At 38.8% G+C, this 22341-nt stretch overlaps 1 protein-coding gene across 1 annotated transcript in view; it reads left to right on the top strand.

The window, feature by feature from the left end:
- MSH3 (mutS homolog 3) overlaps positions 1 to 22341 on the top strand; it is a 125894-nt gene that overhangs the window by 29288 nt on the left and 74265 nt on the right. Inside the window, 4 exon segments of the mRNA XM_061478756.1 lie at positions 11306 to 11418; positions 12737 to 12851; positions 20919 to 21003; positions 21753 to 21862. Coding sequence (XP_061334740.1) covers positions 11306 to 11418; positions 12737 to 12851; positions 20919 to 21003; positions 21753 to 21862 — 423 coding nt within the window.

Here is a 22341-nt window from a genome sequence, read left to right as displayed (position 1 = left end):
AGTGGAATGATCCCTTCTCTTGAACTTACCGTCCTTGTGCTGCTGCAGCCCAGTATGGGTTAGGTGCCATGAAAACTGTTTGCCTTTATGGTACTCAAGTTACTTTATGCTGATATTTTTCCCTTCTTTTTCTTTGCACAAAGTGCATACCAATATCCCTTAGTGTCTTACCTGTATGGAGAAATACAGATGGAGAAGTATAATGTAGCCTAGACATATTGTTTAATGTCACTCCGAGTATGAAGCCTTGTGTGGTATATAAACACCATGATGTGGCTTTTCTTTGAAGCTTCGGTGAATGTATTTCCCACCTTATCTTTAATGATAATACCTGGAAGAAGGCTACCCAAAAGCTTCAGGTCTGGGTATAGATCAGGTCCTTCTGGGTTTTTTTGCATACCAAGTATTAAAAAGTGTGAAAGTTAGATGTTATGGGCTAAATGTTTACTTTCTTTTTTTTCCCTGCTTAATTTTTTTTTGAGTTTGTCTATAATCCTACAGGGTCATGCAAAGTGTTTGTGAGGATTTGGTTTTCCTATGGGTTTTTTTATGGGAGATTTTTTTCAGGCATGTGTTGCTATCTGACATCTGCCAGTTTGAGAACCAGTTTCTTTTGACAGGATTTGGCTGAGGAATTCCTGGCAGAAATGTTAGGCTGTTGTTTCCGCTTTGAACTGTGATCTGCACTCTAGTAAGGTGAAAGGAGAAAATTTCCAGTTTCCACTCGTTTATTTGGAGTATCAGGGGTTCTCCAGCTGTGAAGACAAATCTATGGATCAGAGGGCAGAATTAGTTATATGTAGCTAATTTTGACTGCTGATGAGTTTCCAGAGATGGGTCAGAATATTACTTTCTGTAATGCAGACAAGGCATAGATAGGTTTCTTCCTGGAGGCCTTTCAGCTCTTCCATTCCCACAATACATATGTGTGGAAAGTATAACCATCTGCTGCCTGGCCTCCTCCCTCTTTCAGGCTGTCCCTAGGGGACATCCACATTTTCTCTCTTCCTCTAGTACAGTAGTCCAGTCCAACAAAACAATTGGACTGTCTTCTCATATGAGTTCCCTCTTGCTGCTCTATTGTTAATGTGTATGTATATAATTATCCTGGGTTCAGCAGTAGCAGTGATTTTTCTCCTTCTCGGTACCCGGTGCAGTGCTGTGTTTTGACTTTCGGCCTGATGTTTTGGTTTGGCCAAGGACTTTGTGAGCCTCATGCTCTGCCAGGGAGGAGGGGAAGCCAGGAGGAAGCAGAGACAGGACACCTGACCCAAACTGACCAAAGAGGTATTCCATACCACAGCACGTCATGCCCAGGATGTTACGGAGAGTTACCCGGAAGGGCTGGGACTGTGTGGTTGGAGGAGGTATTGGTTGGTGCTTGGTCCCACTGGGGGGGGAAAGTTATCGGTCGGCTGGTGGTGAGGTGTTATATTCTCTTCCCTTGTTATTTCCTTTATCATTGTTATTATTGGTGGTAGCAGTAGTGATTTGTGTTATACCTTAGTTATTAAACTGTTCTTATCTCAACCCGTGGGAGTTGCATTCTTTTCGATTCTCTTCTCCATCCCTTCGGGAGTAGGGGGAGGGAAAGAAGAGGGGAGGGGAGTGAGTGAAGGAGCTCTGCCTGGTTTTAAACCACGACAGTAATAATAATTTCATCATAAATAGTGGGCAAGCAGTGGGCATGCTGTGTGTCTTTACAGTGCACAAGAAAGTGTGTAAGAGCCTGAAAAGGATCTAGATCCCCTCTTCAGAGCCTTTAACTTAAGTGGTTTCAATGCAGTGATTCATGGAAAATCCGGCTATGGCTTTCCTGCCTGCAGAAACAATATGCTTTCTTAGTGTGGTCTGTATGGGACATTCAGCTCTCAGCAAATTTCCGCAGCAATTCTCACGCTGGTTAAAGAACAGCATTTATGTTTTTGACACTTCTTGGCAGGTAGAGTTGTGGTAGTAGTGTGGGAGGATAGTTCAGATTGATTTATAACAGATACATGGATGGACTCTGTCACTCTCTCCATTATTTCTTATATAATCATGATGTTTCATAAGCTGACAATACCTTCCATTTGACTTCCTATTTATGTTGTCTGCCTGTGCTAGTAGAGTATCCATCAACTTGGCAAATGCACCAGTCATGCTTCAGCAGCACTCCTGAGGACCACTGTGAATTTTCTGTGGCTGATACATTCAGGTTTGATTTGGGGGTCTGTAATCCTGTGAAGAAGTCACTAACTTGAATTCAAGATTCTTTCTAGAAGTATGTTGTATTGTAGCTGTCTGCTTATAGTTTTTATTAATCTTAACAGCCTCACCTAGGAGACACTTCCCTTTCTTGGACAAAGCACGAGCTGTTCTGCATATGTATGTGTAGAATCCAGATAACTTAGAATGTTTTGAGGGCCAGTTGTACTTCAAATATATTAAAAATGCCTAAGAGATTTTTGCTCAGGCACAATATAAGGGGAAGGAGAGTAACATTGTTAGGCATTGAACTTGACTTTGTTCAGACTGAATTTGGGCAATTATTTCTGCTGCTAGGGCAGATGTGTCTTTGAATAAGATGTACTCTACTTAATTTTTCTTCCATCAGCTTTATTCTAGAATGTAGTTGTAATGGTGAGTTTCAATGAAGGTAGGCATTGATTTGACAGAAGCACAATGGTTACAACTTAACTGCAAGATATGGTAGGTGGAAAGCCTTTCCAAAAAGATTAGAAGAGAAAGAAAAGTGCTTTGTGCTCAGAAGTTTTTGCTGTTCAAAATGGGAAAATTTCTTGTTTCTGTCAACAGAAGTATGCTCAGACAACACATGACCTTTTGAAGCAAAGTATGTTCACTTCTGAAAGATGTATAATACAGTGAAGGACATGTGGGGTTGAGAGTGAGGTATTAGGAAAAAAAGCTGTTATTCAGATCAAGGTGATAGTCCAAAATTCACCATACGTATTTCTGTTACAGTTTCTGTTAGTTTTACTTATTCATCTATCTATTTATTATCTTTTTGTTCGCTTTGCCTGTTCAGAATTTTTTACCTGTCACTCTCTTATTATTATTAAATTTATTGCTAATATTTATGAAGGATTTGAAGGGATTTTTAATGATGCGAGGTCAGATTGTAATATTTCTTGTTATACGATATGTAATGCAAAGCTCAGTTTTTCTGTCTGCCACCCTATTGTCTGGTGGTGTAAGCATTGTTTTACACATCCCTTTTGGTAAAAAGTGTGGTAATATAGAGGGAGTTTTGAGAGTTGGTTATCACTATGTTAGAGGATGGTTTAAAATAGTATTAATTTAAATATGAAATCATGTAAAGTATTTCTTCATATGAGCAGATTCAGCAGTGTTTTGCAGTATTTGTAAAAAATAAATATTGCAGGATAGCTGGCTTCTGGGGAAATATATCAAAAGTAGATTAAAACGATGATATAATTCCTGGATTGCATTTCTGCTTTCTTTTCCAAACAGTTGTATAGATAGGACTCTCCTTTTGACCCTGACATTGCTTCTCTAAGTGAAATCTCTTTTTCCCTAAGCTTGAGTTTTTTTGCGCTTCTCAGAGATCAGCAGTTTCTAGTGCGTGTCATGTACTGGAAAATTTTGGCACTAAGTTCCTCGTCGTGGTTTGGGTAAGGAGCAGTTGTAATTGTTCTGCTTTTTATGCTGCAGTATTTTCTTTTAGCATGTGGCTGTATTAGCAAATCGATGTGTTGCTGTCATGTGATGTTCTTTGGTGGGAGTTAAGGGTGTGGCTCCTGCAGCTGTGGCTGCTCCATCTCACAGTCTTCACTTTGGTCTGACCTCGGACTTACTCTTAAAACCCGTTTCTCACTTCTGTCAGCTCCTTTGTTCTACCAGTGACAGATGCTTATACAGTTTGGTTAAGTGATCTTTGTGATGTTAGTGATGATCCTGCTTCAAGTGGAATGTTAAATGGTGTGATTCCAGAGGTCCCTCAGTTTTCTGATTTCCGCAGTTTCAGAGGTAGGATATGTGGTTCCACTCTGCTCATTGTGATCATTGCTGACATTCAAACTCAAGTTGTTAAGCAATGAAAATAGGAAAACTTGGGGGGGGGGGGGAGCAGAAAAGTCTTCATGCTGACCAACTGCAAATACTGAAATAAAGTTTCTGGCCCGAGGGACCATGGGAAGAGGACTATGATACAAGCCTGAGACAATAGCAAGTGCTTTTAAAGCTTTCTGGTGGCAAGCTTTTGCCACCATTTGAACTAGATTATCTTTAAGGTCCTTTCAAACCCTAACTATTCTATGAATTTCCATTAGAAATAGTGATTAAAGCTGTCTGCTCTGGTCCTGTCATCATTACGATCTTTTCACTTCATTGTTGCTGAGCCATTTAATCATGCTAAACCAGCAAAACCCCTTTTTTTCCTTAACCCCCCCTCCTCTGATTTTCTTCTGTCATGACATGCTCCAGATGATTGTCACAGGGTCAGAAAAGCTCTACTTCCATTGCAGAGGAAGCAGTGGGAATAAGCAGCCACAAATAGGTTGGCAAGAATGGTACCATGATAGGCAGTAGCTGCACTGGTGTAGACCAGGCACAGAACTGTAGCTGCAAAGAAGTTGAGACCAGACATGGTAACAAGAGCTAATGTTGAAGTCAGTGGGTATTTATCCCCTTTGTATAAAGTATGCATTGTATGAAGCTTACGATCCCATGTGTGAAGAAAATTATTCTGTCTGATGGGAAAGAACACAGATAATTTAGCATTTTATTTAGTACTCAGCAAAAACGTCTGTATCATAAGAAAAAGATGTGAAAAGCTCTATGGGTTGTGCTAGGATCACATTAGTGGTGACCTTCTGGAGAAACTTCTATTGACTATTAGCTGGTAAACTTCTTGACATACTGCTGTGTGCTTAAGCCCTGAGTGTTTTCAGGAATGGACAGTAGCATGCATCTGGAATTTGTTGAACTGTTCTCTGACAGAAAGGCACTGCAGTGAAATCTTGTGAAAAATTTGCAGTTAAAAAAAATAATAGAAGTGTGTGTTATTTCTGCTGGAAATTTCCAACATTATATAACTGATGTCAGAAACCTCAGGACAGAAATAGCCACAGAACAGTAAAAAAAGGCCACAAAATATGGCCTCCTATGGGGGACTTGATGTTGTGCAGAAAAGAGATAAAAGCCACAGGGGTGATCCCAAGCTATCATGAGAAATTGTTGGATCTATGTCTCACTCACACTTGCATTCAGAAAGAGGTGTTTTTCATGGTGAGATACAACTGGTAAGCATAATTGCGTTGATGTTCATGTAGTATGCCAGGTAATAGGTGGAGTGTTCCTATATTTTGTTTTGTGTTGGTGATGTTGCTTTGGGTTGGGTTTTTGGTTTTGCTGTTTATTTTGTTTGAAATGCTGCAACAGAGAGCTTTTTTGCTGTTTGGCATAATTCTGAATAGAGGGATTGTGGTGCCAGTGGTGTGTTGGTGTCCCCATGAGTTGCATCCTCCTAGTGTCATGTTCTATATAGCACTTGCAAAACAGAGAGAAATACAGCTGGAAGAGTGGAGGGAGAAGACAACTGTGCTGATTTCTGAAGAACAATTGTATGAAATGATACAACTGCGTGAGGCACTGAAGATCACTTCAGATAGTGTTGTTTATTGGATACAAACAGCTCTGTGTTGTCATTTCACAAGTAAACTGTATGTGCCTTGAATGCTTAATGGAAAGAACTACTATGTTGGAAGTTAGAGCTTCTACTCATTTATCCCTGTTCTGTTTGCATGTGTTGTTTATTCATAGCCATACGTGATGGAGAGAACTTGGATTTTTTTAGGTAATTTCTGTACTGTGTTTTGATTTCAGCTATGTTTTTCCAGCATTCTTTGCAGTCACTTCAACTTCATATCCTTTTCAAGTTGACTGGAGTTGCCCAATGTTTCACTGTCCCAAGTGATAACTGAAGTATTGAGCTGCCACCAGATGCAGTGTTCAGCTGTATGGAGCTTTGCACAGCACACTCATTTTGACAGTAGACCCCTTGATTCCATTCTGTGTGTTGTTTTCCACCCAGCTTTGCACTCATTTTGGAATAAGTACTTCCATGTGAGTCATGCTTATGTAGTTCGGTTATGAGAATGTGTGAAATTATATAAAATAAACTCAAATCACGTATGAAATCATCTGCTGCTTCTCTGTCCACATAATCTGTTCTGCCATTGAAGGATACTAAAATGATTTGACGGGATTTGCTTTTCTTGATAAATCTGTGCTGTCTGCTACTCATGTTGATTTCTTGTAGGTGCTTAGAAATAGTTTCCTAGCAGCTTTTCATCTTTTCTACTAGCTTTCCATGAAATGAATGTAGTGTGTCTCATCCCTTTCTTCAGACAGGCAGACAGAAGGAGCCTGAAAAAGATTGTGTCTATTTGTGCAGTAACTGTTGGAGTGCAACTATGCTTGTATTTTGTCCTCTAATACCTACTTCTGTTCTAATATACCGTGCCTACACAACCCTCTGCTCTTTGCTAATAGCCTCTTTTCTCTTCATCCTTGATAGCTCTTGTCTCTGAGTCCCTAAAGCTAAAAGAATGTTTTCTTCAAATTTTTTGGAACCAGACTCTTGGTTTGGAGATGTGGTTGGAGTTCTTTTCAGCTGTAGTTCTGCTAAGGTGACTAGGCAGTAATCAGGATGTAGATGTTAAGAAATGTTGATAGATCGTATAGTAAATGACAAGCAAGGAGTTTTTCGCAATCTTTTCTGTAGAGTGTGTGTGTGTTTGTATGTGTATATATATATGTTAAACATACGTATGTGTATATATATCTGTTAAAGTGTGTCAGTTGCTTCTAGGCTTTTCAGCAGCTTCTAGCATAAATGAGGGGTTTTGGGTGGGATGTTTGGAAAGCTGGAGGTCTTGTGGGGTAATGTGTTGTATGTAGTACATTGCTAGCATACAGGTGGCCCTGCCATAGCAGGGGGATTGGAGATCATCTGATCTGCAGAGGTCCCTTTCAACCCTAACAATTCTGTGATTTTGTGGATTATTGTTTAGTTATTACTGGCAGAATGATTTGTACCATTCTGAGAGTGGCAGACGCTCAGAGAAGGTGACTGTGCTGCCATTTTCCTTACGACAGCATTGTCTCTATCACTGTACCTGAAGGCTGTTTGCTATGTGGGAAAGTACTTGACTAGCAAGAGAAAAATAACTGCTTATAAAAATGTATGCAGCTAGTGCCAAAACAACAGCTGATTGGAAATTCATTGTGGCTTTGCCAGAGAAGCTACCGGAGCTCCATGCCAAGTTTTACTGAAAAGGAAGGATGATCTCCAGTTCAAACTTAGAGTCCCATAGCTAGAAGCAATTGCATAACAGAGGTAACACAGTGATGACAAATAAAGGAAATGCAGTTTCTGCTGAGCTTGTTCATAAGGGAAGATGGCATGATATACTTGCATTTCTGAATGATTAGTGCATTTTTTTTGTGCTGGGTAGGGATTTTATCCTTACAGAGACAAACTAGCCATCCTGCTGCAGTGCAGGGGAATCAGCAGTTTGAATAGTGTTAAGAAAAAATTTTATAATAGGTATTTGTGCTTTATAAATCTGTGATTATCATCAGAAATAGAAACTTCATATTAAATTTTAGGAGCAGAGATCTCCCAAAATTCTGTATAATTTATGAACCTGTGTTGTGATAAATGGATGTACAGTAAAGTATTGATGCCTGCACCCCTGCATGCGAGTAGTCCTAAGCAGAATGAACACGGCAGGATAGTAGTTGAAAGGTAAAATTCTGGAGTTATTTGCTTTCTGTAGGAAGGCTTCCTGAGCTTTAAGAAAACTTAGTTTGGACATGTTAATTTTTTTGGGGAGTTTTTATGCACTTCATGCCTGTTTAATTGTGAATTGTAGAGCACTAGTAAAGTCACTCCTGTTTTAATCAGCACACAGCAGGGAGCTCTTGTGCTTATGCGCAAGCTCATTCTTTCAAGAAATGATTTGATTTTTTAAAATATTTTGAATCAGTTTATGTAAACCTGTTTTATATTGTTTTACATTATTCTAGTTTTGAGCTTTTTTTTTTTTTTTTTGCAGCAGTTGGTAAGCAGTGAATCTTTTAAGTGAATGCACTGAATTGCCAGATGAATAGAGCGATAAAACCCAGTGATGTTGACCCTACTTAATTTTCCCAGCTAGGTGACAGACAAATGTGTCCCTGTAGTAACAGAATCATAGAACAGTATAGGTTGGGGCTTATGTATTTCATTATAAATAAGAAGGTGTGTTTGTCTGCATAAATGTATTTTAGAATCCCATCCTTTATGCCATCTATTTATGGACACATAGGTTTCCTATTCTTAACTGTGGCTGATGGTAATCTCTTCAAGCAACTCCCATAACTCATATTATGATGGCAGACAGTTCTGCATCAAATCCCAGTGCATTCAGGAAATTCTAATAAAGGCTCTATAGGTTTATCTGTACCATCAGCTGACAATTTAAAACCCTGAAGTATCTCAGCCCAATATCCAGTTAAGGGTGGTAGTGGAAGTATTTGTGCAAGGAAAGCAAAAAAGCTTTGTGAAGTTGATTTTCATAATTAACTAGCCCTGTCAACATCAGGGGTTCATGAGGTTGCTTGTTTTCAGAAGTCCTGGAAGGAATCACAATAAAATACTGGATGATTTGCACAGCAGTTCATTGTAGATGTTCTGACAAGAATGATGTTTACGAAAGTTGATGGCTAATTGACTTCTGATTTAAACAGGCATTGGTAGCTGGAGAGATAAAGCATCAACATAAGCATCCACATACATTCTGGCTATAATCAGAAAAATGGCCTATGGGTGATCATCTGGCTACACAAATGACAGACACAAAAACCTCTGCATCAAATTTTGTTTTCATATATCGTGATAAAAATTCAGATTTTTTTTTCCATCCGTTAAATAGATACCTGTAACTTTCCAGGTTTTTTTTTTGCTTTACCTAGAAATCAGATGCATACTTCGATAAAGTGTCAGATAATTGTTTGATGATGCTATATCTAGAATATAAATATTGAAATATGTGAAGATCCTTACAAATAACCAAGTTGTCTAGTTCTAATTTCTAGTAACTATTTCCTATCAATATAGTTGATGAACAAAAATACTGCTGTAAGAAGTCACTCAAATTACATTGATTGTAACTGTAGTTTGCCAAAGTTTATGCTAAGGTGTTGTATAAATCTGGTTGTGAAGAATAAAGTGAAAAATGAGAGAAAAATCAAAATGCATTAAATAAAACTACAACATTTTTTTCACCATTACTTTAAAAACAAACAGGTGTAGCATGAATCATTCAGTGAATTACCTGAAATCATTCAGTGAAAGCCTCCTGTTTTGACTTCAGCTTTAAAAACCAGCTCTCTAGACCTTGCTAATCCTGACTTTTCTGAAGAAGTGGAAATGAGAAATAAAGTCCCATTTTAAAAAGATTTCTGTAAGTCCCTACTCACACATGGTCAACGGAAAAGCCCTGCAGTCTTGCAAGACTTACTTGAAGGCTTGTACTCTCCTAACCTCTGGATAGCATGCAACAGTGCTGAAGGATATTCTTGCAAAAGGCTGTACTGAGTATACATGCTAATTTAGCCAAATGGGTGGATATGTTAGAGCAGATTATTAGTGAAGCTTGGAGCAAGTAAAAAATGCAAGGGAGAAAATAGCTGGTTGCTATCAGAGGCTGAGGAACACAGACTAATTGTCTTTTACAGAAATCCATCCACTTTAAAAATGTTTGCTCATTCTGAGTAGGGTTGGGGCAGGAGAGAATCCCAGAGGGTATGGAGAATGAAAACTTAATTGGATCAGTCAGTTAAAACTAAGGCACTTGAAGTAGCAAGGGATCATCTAGGATGTGCTGAGAAAAGTCGTACCTCAAAGACTCAGTTAATTTGACACGTATTATAGGAAAATAACTCTCAGTTTTAAGAGGGGATCAGCTTATTTTCCTATAATACATGTCAAATTAACTGAGTCTTGATGTATTGATCCTTTCAGATGGGAATATATACAATGTAATGCAGAAAACCTGTGTGTTTTTTTTTCCTGTGAATTAAAAAAGCCCTGTAGAAAGGGTATCGATTAATTTCCTTCTTATGACACCTGCACAGTCCCTCTTATTCACATAATTCCATTGTGCTAGAAGTACTTAATTTGCTAATTAATTAAAATAATTAAATTACAATAGTTAAGTTAATTAGAATTAATTTATTAATTCATGTCCCGTGGTAGAATGAGACCAGATACATATATGTCTTCTACTGATAGATTTCTACTAGCTGGTTATTCTGTGCTCATTCTGTAGCTGTGTAATTATGCTCAGAAGTTTCAGGAGGAGCGTGTGTGATTTTTGTTTTGTTTTGTTTGTTTTGTTGTTGTCATTGGTTTTTTGAACCAGTACATCTCTTTAGTGCTATATTAGCAGCTGTAGAAATTGAATTGATAATGCAGCAGGGGATCAGAGGAAACTAGCTAGATTAATTTCTCATGGGTTGCAAAACTGGGTGAAAGCTTGTACTGCTGTAATTCTCAGTTACTTACTGAAAATAGGGAAGGATTCATTAAAGATACGTCATTTGGCTTAATTGTGGAACAGAGTAAGTTTGCTACCTTTGCTGGTACTGTTAAACTGGGAGGAGCTGCTGGCATGTTGGGAGTACTGACAACATCCTTGGCGTCCTGGACTGCAAAAAGACTAAAAGAATCAAGTTCTTTAGCACAAGGAAGACAAAAGTCTTCAAACAGTTAGAAAATAGAGGGACAGGAATACTCTATTTCAGTTGCATATCAGAAATGATGGAATGGGTTCATGTTGCGACGAGTTGTACAGTATAGAACAAAGTCTTCAAAGATAAAGGATAATTAAATATGGTAATAGGAAACATGGGAGAATTGCTTAATTTTTTAATCATCATAAGTCTTTAAGAACAGGTAAGCCAAATACTTACAACTGATAAAAACGTATTTACGTCTTATATTGCAGTAAGATATAGGGTTGCAGGTATACTAGGCAACCTCTGTAAGTCTCTTTTGGGCTTGCTGTTTGGGTTTTACTTGTTTGCAGTTTTACAATGCAAAGAGAAAACATTTAAAAGACCTGACCACAGGTCAGAAATGTTGTTAGCCCACCCAAGTAGATCATCTCTTCATTCTTTGCTGATTCAATTCTTAACAAATAAAAGGTGAAAGAAAGTATAGTTTCATAACCTACTTAAGTGTTTTTCATGAAGGGAGCATAAATACTGAAAGTCAGTTGTGTTTCCTTTGCAGGTTACGGGATGACAGAATTAGAATAGAAAGGATGGAAAACCTCTATTTTGAATACAGCCATGCTTTCCAGCTGATCACTGGTTTTTACACTAAAGAAGTGCCTGGTACTACAGGTATGTCGTTCGGAATGTCTTTGAAGCTGTATTAGGTTTTGCATAAAGGAGCACATATGGGTGCATCCCATCAGGTCTCATGGACTTGTCTATGTCCAGTTTGTTTAGGTATTCCCTAACTTGATGCTCCTCAGTTAAGGAGGTATCTTCATTGCTCCAGAATTTCCCAGTGGTCTGAGAGGACTTGGATTCCTCAAGGCACATCTTGCCAGTAAAAATCAAGGAGGCATTGAGTTCCTCAGCCTCTTCCATGTCCTTTGTCACCACTCAACAGTTGGTGCACATTATCTTGTCTTACTTTTGCTGCTGATGTACTTGTAGAAGCTCGTTGCCCTTCATATACTTTGCCAGTCTCAACCCACCTGGGCTCTGTTTTTCCTAACCCCATCCTGCAAGCTTGAACAATGTCTATATTCTTTCTGGGTCACCTGTCCCTGCTTCCATTTCTCATACTCTTTTTTTAGCATTTGAATTGATCAGGAGCATCTTCTTCGTCCATGCAGGTCTTCTGTCACCTTTAGTTAATTTTCTGCTCATTGGGATCTTTTCTGAGCTTGGAGGAAGTGAGCCTTGAAAGTGAACATTATTTAAATAGAGACATGCATAGCATCCTTTCTTTTTCATAGTCTGAAGATGTGTGTTTAGGCAGATTTAAATTCACACATACATAGTAGCAACTGTGGGAAATTATTCAATATAAAATATTTCCTCAAATTCTTGTGTGCGTTAACATTCTAAGAACAGAAGAATGCCTTTAAAAAACATCTGTGAAAACACTTAATAGGTTTCTAAAAAATACCATTTTATGTTGAGATATCATGGACTGAATTTTCCTGTTGTTGCAGCTGGTCCAGGAATTGTAATAGAGCCCTGTTTAGAAACACTATCAAATACAGAAGTTGTCTCAGAAAGATGGAGCCATGTTCTGCAGACTGGCTGAGGCAGATAAATCATCATCACTTAAACCAGGGCCTGTTTATGCCTTTTAACTTGCACGGATGTTGCCAGCAGTAGTGGAGATACCAGAATTTAGATCTTAGTTTTATGTATTTAAAAATTTATGTCAACAGTTACTCATTTTTTATGAAGAAAAACCTGTGGAATCAAGTGTTTCACGATGTGCTTACATTATTGTAATGGTCTGTATTCTTTGGAACTGTGTTTTTTTTTGGAACCTGACTTCATGTTGTTTTGTAGATATCATAGTACACTGAACATATATTACAGGTTTCTATCTGATTAAATTGAAAACTAGATTAGGATTTTTCTAAAATATATAACTACTAAACAGTTAACAAGAAAATAACTTTTTTTGTAGGTCCTCAAAAACTGTCTGTAATTCTAAGCTTGGATAAGCCTGTTATTTGCTCTCTGGCAGCAGTAATTGCATACCTCAAAGAATTTAATTTGGAAAGGATGCTTTATAGTCCAAGGTGAGTTGCCTTACGTAACTTTCAGTTCAAAGCACAAATCCACGTACCAGTGTTACCATCTTAAGTTTTAGCAGACAACTTCTCTGATTGTAATGAACCTACTTGCCAAGAGTTATAAACATATTCCTTGCAAAATTGTACCACACATTTCACCTCCTGATCAGAACTAAAGGAATGAAATGATTTTATGAAGTGATGTTTCATGAAAACCTTTACGGTAGAATCAGAGACTGGTTTGGGTTGGAAGGACCTTAAAGCTCATCCAGTTCCAGCCCCCTGTCACTTTCAGGGACACCTTCCACTAGACCAGGTTGCTCTAAGCCCTGTCCAGCCTGGCCTTGAACACTGCTAGGGATGGGGCAGCCACAGCTTCTCTGGGCAGCCTGTGCCAGGGCCTCACCACCCCTACAGGGAAGAACTTCTGCCTAAAATCTCATCTCAATCTCCCCTCTGTCAGGTTAAAGCCATCCTCCCTTGTCATGTCCCTACAGGCCATTGTCAAAAGCCCCTCTCCAGATTTCTTGTTGCCCCTTTAGGCACTGGGTACTTCTCTAAGGTCTCCCCTTAAGGAGCCTTCTCTTCTCCAGGCTGAACAAGCCCAGCTCTCTCAGCCTGTCTCCAGAGCAGAGCTACTCCAGCCCTCGGAGAAGTTCTGTGGCCTCCTTGTCTTGACATTACTATCAGTAATGTAGATGAACAGGTACTGCTGCCAAGTATAACTGAAAGCAAAATTTGGTAGATATTGAGGGAAGAAATTTTAAAGTTTGTCAGTCAGTACCAGCCATCCCATCTCAACCTCAGTTTTATTTTGAAAACAAAATTTGGGGCTTTTTTGAAAGCTTAAGCAAGAAAATTAATGCTGTAATTTAGCTTTGCAGATGTTTCATGATGCCAGAGGTGTGTAACTAATTTTTATTTTGCAGAGCTGTGGAAGCAGGTATAAATGCTAATGTGTTGTAATGTTTAGGCAATACTCAGCAGGTCTGTTTGAGTTGGTGAATCTAGTTATCAATTATAAAGGAAACAGAAGTTCAACACATCCTGGCTGTCTCAAAAATCCCTTGTGTTGGCTCAGTGGTACCTAGTGGAAAACAATCGTGCAAGAAGTTGTTAATAGACTGTCAGTGTTTCTGCAAAGTTAGTATAAGACCACACAGACATGGAAATAATCTTGGTTTTCCCTGTGTAGTCCCAATGCTTAGGTTTATGAGATAGGCTCAAATGATTACTCAAAATATGTAACAGGATTATACAAGTGGAGTGAAATGAAAACAGAAAGATACTGCCACTAAAGCATCTTTTTATCCTGTCTTGGAGAAGTATAAAAAAGTACTATCCTACCTGTCTTATGTTTGAAAATATCATTGAGGCTTATTAAATGCATTATTAAACCTTCTTTAGCTGTCATGGTTCCTGTGCAAAATATTATTCTGATTGTCTCACTGTTCCTCTGTCCTATAACTAGGTAGGATTTAACAATGTAAGTTTGGCTGCAAACTGAAAACTTTGAATTATATTATGTTGGTTGTAGATAATTCACATTTTGTAGGAGATTCTTCAAGTTTCAAGCTTTGATTTTGAAGGGGTCCGTATGTTACCAGGTTTTTTAAATGCAGCTGCTTTTAAAAATTGACTGCAAATGTCAGCTTTGAAAGTTTTCCAGGTATCTATTAAAATATTTGGAAATATACCTGGGTTGTCTGGATTTTAGAATGGATTTTCATCTGTAAATTGCCCTTCTCCACTCCAAGTACTATTAAAATGCTGGGCCTAATTAGGAAAGAATACCTGTCCATTTTCTAAGCTGTCTTCCCTGCCTATTCCGTCAAGGGGCACTCTGATCTTTGGTGTATTAGCACTGTGGTGTCCCCACTCATCCTCTTTGGATGGCTTTATGGTTGGGGTTTTTTGAAAATGCTTGGGTGGCTGGAGAAATCTTTTTTGAGAGTCTCTGAAGAAGAAAGTGAACTCCAAGGAAACGCCATTCTACAATCACACTTGCAGATTGATATTGTCGCAGTGCCTTATGTGTAATCAAGTAAGGTCAGTGTTCTTTCAGATGAGGGAAATAAAAAAATTAATCTTTTATATAGACGTAATTCAGTAGCAATGGAGAAACATCATTATATGAAGGCTTATCTAACGACAGTCGGTAACATCTGTAATAGCCACATCTTAAAATCAAGTATAATTACAGATTGGGAAGGAAAACATTAAATCTTAGAGTTGACGTTTGTCTGCTGAAGGTTGCTCTAGTGGACTTTATGTGAAAGTATAAGCATCTGAATGGAAAGGCAATGAACTATTTGATATCTTGGTGATAGCTATGAAGAGATAAAATACATTCTTTGGGGTAACTTTGTTCCTGTGTTCAGGAGCTTGGATTCTACTGTACTTACTTCTAAAGCCTTTATTCCTTTGACTACCTCATACTGAATTCTGCTTGCTGTTTTTAGTGTGTTATGTACATGGAAATAGTGAACCAAATACTGATGCTAACTCAACCTCATTATTTTTCCCAATGCCAGGGAAATAGCTAAACACTGAAAAGGGAAAGCTGAAAACCTTTGAAGCAGAGGGTGTCAGGCTCATGGATATTCTGTGTTTCTGCAGGAAATAAGGGAGAAATAGTTCCATTGCACTCTCAAGCAACTTAAAATTCTTAGGAGAATCCAGGCCAGTGAGCATATACTGATGAATCAGTGAGCATGAAGTCAGAGTTGTAAGGTAGTTTACAGTTTATTAATATAAGTGACACAGATCTGGATGAAAAGGATGTATTTGATGAAGGAATGGCAGAAAAATTCCTTCCACTTCTGTACCTTCTTTGGATAAACACTTTCAGCTGAAATTTAAGAGCAAGAACCGTGAATCATATAGGTGATGAGGTATCATCAAGGGGAAAACAAGATTTGTTTTGATATTTAGATCAAGATTTTAAATCCACTTTTAAGATCCTAAATAAAGTAAAACATTAAAAAGAAATAAAAAAGATATCTGCCCCACCACGGCCCTGGGATGTGGCTAGATTGCATTAAAGTTCTAGTAGCAAGTAAAAATAAATTTAACAATGAATGATAAAAGGTTCTTTTTGAATCACAATGTTCTAATACCTTTACATACAGAGGGACATTTATTGGCTTTTGACAAGAAATTGGTACAGATCTATGAGAGGTTTTCAAATTCAGTTGAGTACACAGTTTTGCTTGAAAAATCGCCATTTGCATAGCAGTTCCTGAGGAAATGTATCTTCATGTGTTTGAGTTTTACTGACATGTTTTTCAGCATATTTGAGACACAGGAGAGAGACTGTAGTTTTTAGATTTTGAACACTGATAGATGAACTCCAAAAAATGCAGGAAATGGAAGAGAGAGATACCTTTCTGAATGAGGGGAGTAGCTTTAGGATTGGAGAACTACCTGCAGTGAAGATAGAAGAGAGAGGCCAAAGTGAAAAATAGAATAATAGACAGGTTTGGGTTGGAAGGGACCTTAAAGCTCATGCAGTTCCAGTCCCCTGCCATGGGCAGGGACACCTCCCACTAGACCAGGTTGCTCCAAGCCCTGTCCAGCCTGGCCTTGAACACTGCCAGGGATGGGGCAGCCACAGCTTCCCTGGGCAACCTGTGCCAGGGCCTCACCACCCTCACAGGGAAGAACTTCTGCCTAAGAGCACATCTCAGTCTCCCGTCTGTCAGGTTAAAGCCATTCCCCTTGTCGTGTCCCTACAGGCCCTTGTCAAAAGCCCTTCTCCAGGTTTCTTGTAGCCCCTTTAGGCACTGACAGCTGTTCTAAGGTCTCCCTGGAGCCTAGTCTTCTCCAGAGCCCAGCTCTCTCAGCCTGTCTCCAGAACAGAGCTGCTCCAGCCCTTGAAGCATCTCTGTGGCCTCCTCTGGACTTGCTCCAACAGCTCCACATCCCTCTTGTGTTGCTGCCCCAGAGCTGGATGCAGGACTGCAGGGGGTGTCTCCCGAGAGCACAGCAGAGGGGGAGAATCCCCTCCTTCAACCTGCTGCTCACTTCGGGGATGCGGCCCAGCACATGGGGGTGGGGGCTTCTGGGCTGCAAACGCACGCTTCTGGGTCATGTTGAAAGAGGAGAGGGGAGGGTTAAAATGGCTTTGAGGGAGGAAGGGAATGAGAGAAATAATTAAGAGAAGTGTTTGTACCCTATAGTAGCTGTGGAAGGGAGCTGGCAAGGTGAAATTAAGAAGTCAAAATATAAATTCTTCAGCATAAAATGATGGCCATCTTTGAATTCTCAGGGGAATGTAGAAATTGAGGGAATGGTGTTCATATAGGGCTTTCATATCTCTTGAGTGTTAATGATGTCAGAATCATCATGTATACAAAACAATGCATGGATTTATTTACCAGCTTTCACTATGAGAAAGGAAGTACTGAAATTATTTTGGGAGGCTTGAAAGTCAGCTCAGGAGTATGAGGGACTGAAAAAGGCAAGGCACGGTTTTCAAATGCTAAGAAGTAGATGTTAAGAAGTAAGGAGCAAAGGATTTGCCATCACTTTCATGGTCACAGAAAGGCAGCAGGAAGGACCTCTTGCTCTGTGGACATTTGGAGCTTGCAGAAGTGCTGCGTCTGCATGCAGGGAAAACATGCTGAGGGAACACAGACATCTGGGTAGAACAAGGTTTAAGGCATACTTTTTGGGGTGAGTTCAGTGGACAAAAAGATGACTTGGTTCAGGCTAAATTGATGAAGATTAGTTTTGTTTCTCTTCAGTCTTCCCAGGTCCTTTCATTTCTGTTCTTGTTCTTTGTATTGTATTTCTCAGTTTTGTTTTGTGTATGTGTATGTATTTTGTTCCTGGTTTAGCCAGAAGTTTCTGGATTCCTGTCACATCAGGGATACAGATCAGAAGTTCTACAGCCCTGTGGCTATATCAGCTAATTTAAAACTGCTTAATTAAATACAAAGCATGCTGTCCTTCACTACGTAAACTGTGGTGTCTTTCTTATCTAAAGAAAGCTAACGCTTCTGAGAGACTTGTTTTTACCTCTTAAGGCTGAATAGAGATTCCTGCAATTCTTGTCTGCATATGTAGGTTTGTTGTGTGGTTTATTCACCCTTAGAAGTCTCAAAGACATGGACTCTAAGGGTCTGTAAAAGGTAATTGAGCAGAGGAAATCTGCTGCTTAGTAGGCCTTCCATACAGTGCCTTGCAGCTTCGCTCAAAGCTTTACAGATTTGCAAAATTAAAGTAGTTGAAAACCGCTGATCTGAATAACATGCATTTGCTTAGACTGGGTTATTGAATAAGAAATTATATGTAGAATCTCCTATGGAGAGAATAATGAATAAAGCATGAAAGATGCCCTTCACTGCAAGTTCCTCAGGAGGCAGAATGACCAAGATGATCCAGTGTCACAGGTAGCACAAAATAATTGAAGTCTGAGGATGCAGTTCACTGTCCTAAAGCAATCATAGTAACCCATTAATACTCATCAAGTGTGGTAAAAAGTAATTTGATGGGTAGGAACGTCTTACTCATGAGTATTCCTCCAAAGTTTCCTAAATCTTACTAGAAGATTGTGTTTCTTCCTCTTCCCTCCTCCACTTTCATTTTTCTCAGCCCCGACTGCATAATCCTACTTGCCTTGCTCCTCATTTGTGGACCTGCCAGCTGTTTCCATCACCTTGTTATGACACAGTTGTAAGCCTGTTTTTTGAAACTCGGGTCATACCGTCACCTGCAGAAGGAATTACGGGATTGTGATCCAGTTGAAGTGACTTTGAAGGGTCATTTTTACTGATGCAGAAGATGGCTGATAGCAGCACATCAGAATTTCTCACAAGCGATGTGTTGACACCCTTGCTGGAAAACCAGCACTGACTTAGTATTTCTTTACAATCTTCTCCTTACTCCATTTGGTTCTTACAGTTCCTACAGAGACTCTTGTCTTTTTTCTCTTTTTTATCAAGTTATCATCCGAAGCTGAAGGAAGATGAGGGGGTGGAGGCAAAACATGTTCTGTGCTGTGACATCTGGAATTGTTGGTTGGGCATATACTGCCATTGATCTTTGTTATTCATATATTCTAAGCTCTCAATTACCGGGATTAATAGCAGGGTGGAATAACTCAGATAAAGCAAACACCTGGATAATATAAAACACATAATTTATGTTATGAGAACAACTTCAGCATATCTGATTCTGAAAGAATAGTAAATACACTCCACACTTGCAATGGAGCAATCAGTTGTTTTCAAATACTAGTGGAGAGCAGGGTTGCTGTGAACAGAATATGCTCTGTGTTAAGTGCTCTGAAGCCATCTAAGGGGGGAAAAAAATAAACATAGTAAATCCACTACCTTGAAGCTCACATATGGGTGATTAAGGCTTGATAGAAACAGCCAAAAGCATCCTTTTTGCTGTCGGGAAGAGATGGAAAGGCGTGGCTCTTACCTGGCTGGGTTTAAGAGATCGCAGGCTGTAGTAGTGGCAAACTGAAACTCAGCAGCAAATGGGGAAACTGCAGTTTAGGTAGGTCCTAGATGCAGATGTGCTTTTGCTTTTGGAAGAGGGGGTAGGGTTTTGTGGTTGATCGTAGAGATTGGGAGCCAAGAAAAAATCATTCCTGCTTAATTTTTACCAGCATCAGCAGTTGTGATTGAAGATAATAAAAGGAATTATTGTGTTGTTGCTTATAAAATACTGTGTACTATGGAAAGTGCTGCTGCTTTTGCCTCCCAAGGTTTTATTTTACTGGTCAACTTTGGTTGCACACTAGAGCAGAATAATTATGATTATGGGTACAGTTCTGAGTCTGCTCTGCTTTCAAACTCATTGAACTTCTTGAGGGCATTCAGTTGAATCAAAATTTATAAACATCTTCTTCATATATATATTAATATAGATACCAATATAGATACTGATATAGGTAGATATATCCTGTGGAAAATACTCCTAAGTAGACCCATTACTTAGGAACAAGTTTGCTAGCAGGCCCAGGCACCTGCATACAGAATAAATATATAACATTAGTCTCTGAATATTTCATGTTTCTGAAAGTTTTAATGCTGGTTAATGCAGCAATAATGCAGCTGTGTATGCCTGACAGAAAAGTTTGAGCATTTGGGTGTTCCCCCAGAGAGTTTGAAATTGAATGCACTGAAACAAATTTTCTGAAAAGTCAATAAAGCAGTTTTAAATCCTACCCAGGAAATAATTCTGTTTAGTCTAAGACAATAAAGAGCGCCCTAGATTTGTGCAAAGGGCAGTCAGCAGTATGATTAACCTAGACAATCATGACTTGATTTGTCAGAAGCATTTAGTGAGGATCTTGCACTTCACATCACGGTCCTGACTACCACATGTATATGTCTGAGTCTGAAATAATTTTCAGGCCTTTCATGAAGGTCTGAGATTCATAGTTGACTCAGGAATCTAATACAATTATTAATGTTGATCCTAAACTAATGTAACTTTTGGGTTGGTCTCATCCAGTTCTGTTAGGGAGTGTCAAAAAGTCAAGTAATTATAGTCATGGTTATTTTATATTAGAAGTAAAATCACATAGTTTGAATATACTCTATTTTAATTTTCCTAAACAGCCTGTTTAAATTTGTAGCACTAGTGGAAAATAATGATGTATATTTTGATGTGCTGGTTTGATGATTAGCTGTGCTAAAAACCTGTTCCACTCTTAGAGCAGTAATTCTTAGTCCCATCCCTGCCCCCATATCCTACAGTGGTCATAAGAGAACACTAACAAAACCATACTTTTTCAATTTCATCAGAGACTGAAGAAGGGGTACTTTCTTAACCATTTAGTGGGTCACAATAAAGTAACAGGAGAGATGGATTTTATTCTGAGCTTTATCACAGTCATTGTAGGAAACTGGGAAGTGAGTCATAAATCTTGTTTTCCCAAGCAGTAAATTAAAAAAAGTCATCAATGTTGTGTTCTTTTATTTATTTGAATTAATTTTAATTTCTCACTTGATTTTTTTTTCTTTATTTTACGTAACTGTTGAGTACTCTAATGTGTGACTGTTAGGTCTGTGCCTGGATTTAAAATATAACATTTGAAATTCTTCCCCTCAGCAATTTCAAACAGTTGTCAAGTGAAACTGAATATATGACAATTAATGGGACAACAATGAAAAATCTTGAAATTTTACAGAATCAGGTAAGAACAATGTCATGTTATTTTTAAAAAATGCTGAGATTTTCGCAGCTGTTTGACATTCTGTTCCCAAGGATGTTTGTTAAGTTAGTTTGTAAATCTCACTGTGAAGGTTTAAATTATTTTAAATGGGATCAAACTGAAGGAGGATTCCATTTTCAGAAGCATAAATGAATGTTAATGTGTGCTGGCTTTTAGTATGAATTAGGAAACTTATTGCACTTTGACTAGCAAAGAGCTTTCCTAAAGTTTGAGTTCTTGAGCCAGCTGCAGTCAAGAGATGCGACTGCAGTAGGGTTTGTTTTGCCTTTTGTGCTACTCACAGACCTTTATGCTCAGACATAATTTAACTTATTCGAGCCATCTTCTGGAAGGACTTTCCGGCTAAAGGAAAGACATGCTTGAGTATCTTATGATACATACCTACTTTATGTAGAGCAGTATCAGTGAACAAGTTCAGTAAACAAATATGTACTTGCCATATCTTAAAGTCTAAGCAGAATGTTTAAGTAGTGTGGTGAATTTCTGTGACGTCTTTCACCAGAATCCTTCAGTCATAGAGTGGTTTGAACAAGTGTTCAAAGCCAGGTTGGTCAGGGCTTGGAGCAGCCTGGTCTAGTGGAAGGTGTCCCTGCCCTTGGCAGAGGTTTGGAACAAGATGAGCTTTAAGGTCACTTCCTGTCTGAACCAGTCTGTGATTCTACATCATTGATTTTTCAGTTAAAAATAATAATGCCATTTTTTATTTTTAGACTGATAGGAAAACAAAAGGAAGCCTACTCTGGGTCTTGGATCATACTAAAACTTCCTTTGGACGTCGAAGATTGAAGAAATGGGTAACCCAACCCCTCATGAAATGCAGGTGAGGTAGTTCTTTATCTTGGCCTAAATCTGCATTTTATAATTATGATGCTGAGTATGGCCAATGTATTTATTTTTCACGAAGGCCTGAGATCGATAGTTTACTCAGGAAATAATAGAAGATGTGGACATTATAGAATCATAGAATAGTTAGGGTTGGAAAGGACCTTAAGATCATCTAGATCCAACCCCCCTGCCGTGGGCAGGGACACCTTATGCTAAATCATATCACCCAAGGCCTCATCCAGCCTGGTCTTGAACACTGATATATAGGCTAGAAAGAATTAAACATCTCTGGGCACAGAACATCTAAGTAGCTCAGAGTAGTATATTTGGAGCAAGACAGAAATTCCTATGCAGAAATCACACTGGATAAAAATTCTAATTCAGTATCATTTTTAAGACAGTGGGTGAGTACTACCTTCTATTGGAGGATGTCTTATTCCCAAACTTGCCAATTAATGTTTTATGTCTTTCTTG

Source organism: Pezoporus flaviventris, unplaced genomic scaffold, assembly GCF_033815535.1.
Source record: "Pezoporus flaviventris isolate CSIRO_AGI_PZ_B2104156 unplaced genomic scaffold, CSIRO_AGI_Pfla_v1 ptg000131l, whole genome shotgun sequence".
NCBI classification, from domain to species: domain Eukaryota; kingdom Metazoa; phylum Chordata; class Aves; order Psittaciformes; family Psittacidae; genus Pezoporus; species Pezoporus flaviventris.
Note: the sequence above shows the minus strand (reverse complement) of the source record. Positions and strands in the feature narration are given on the sequence as shown.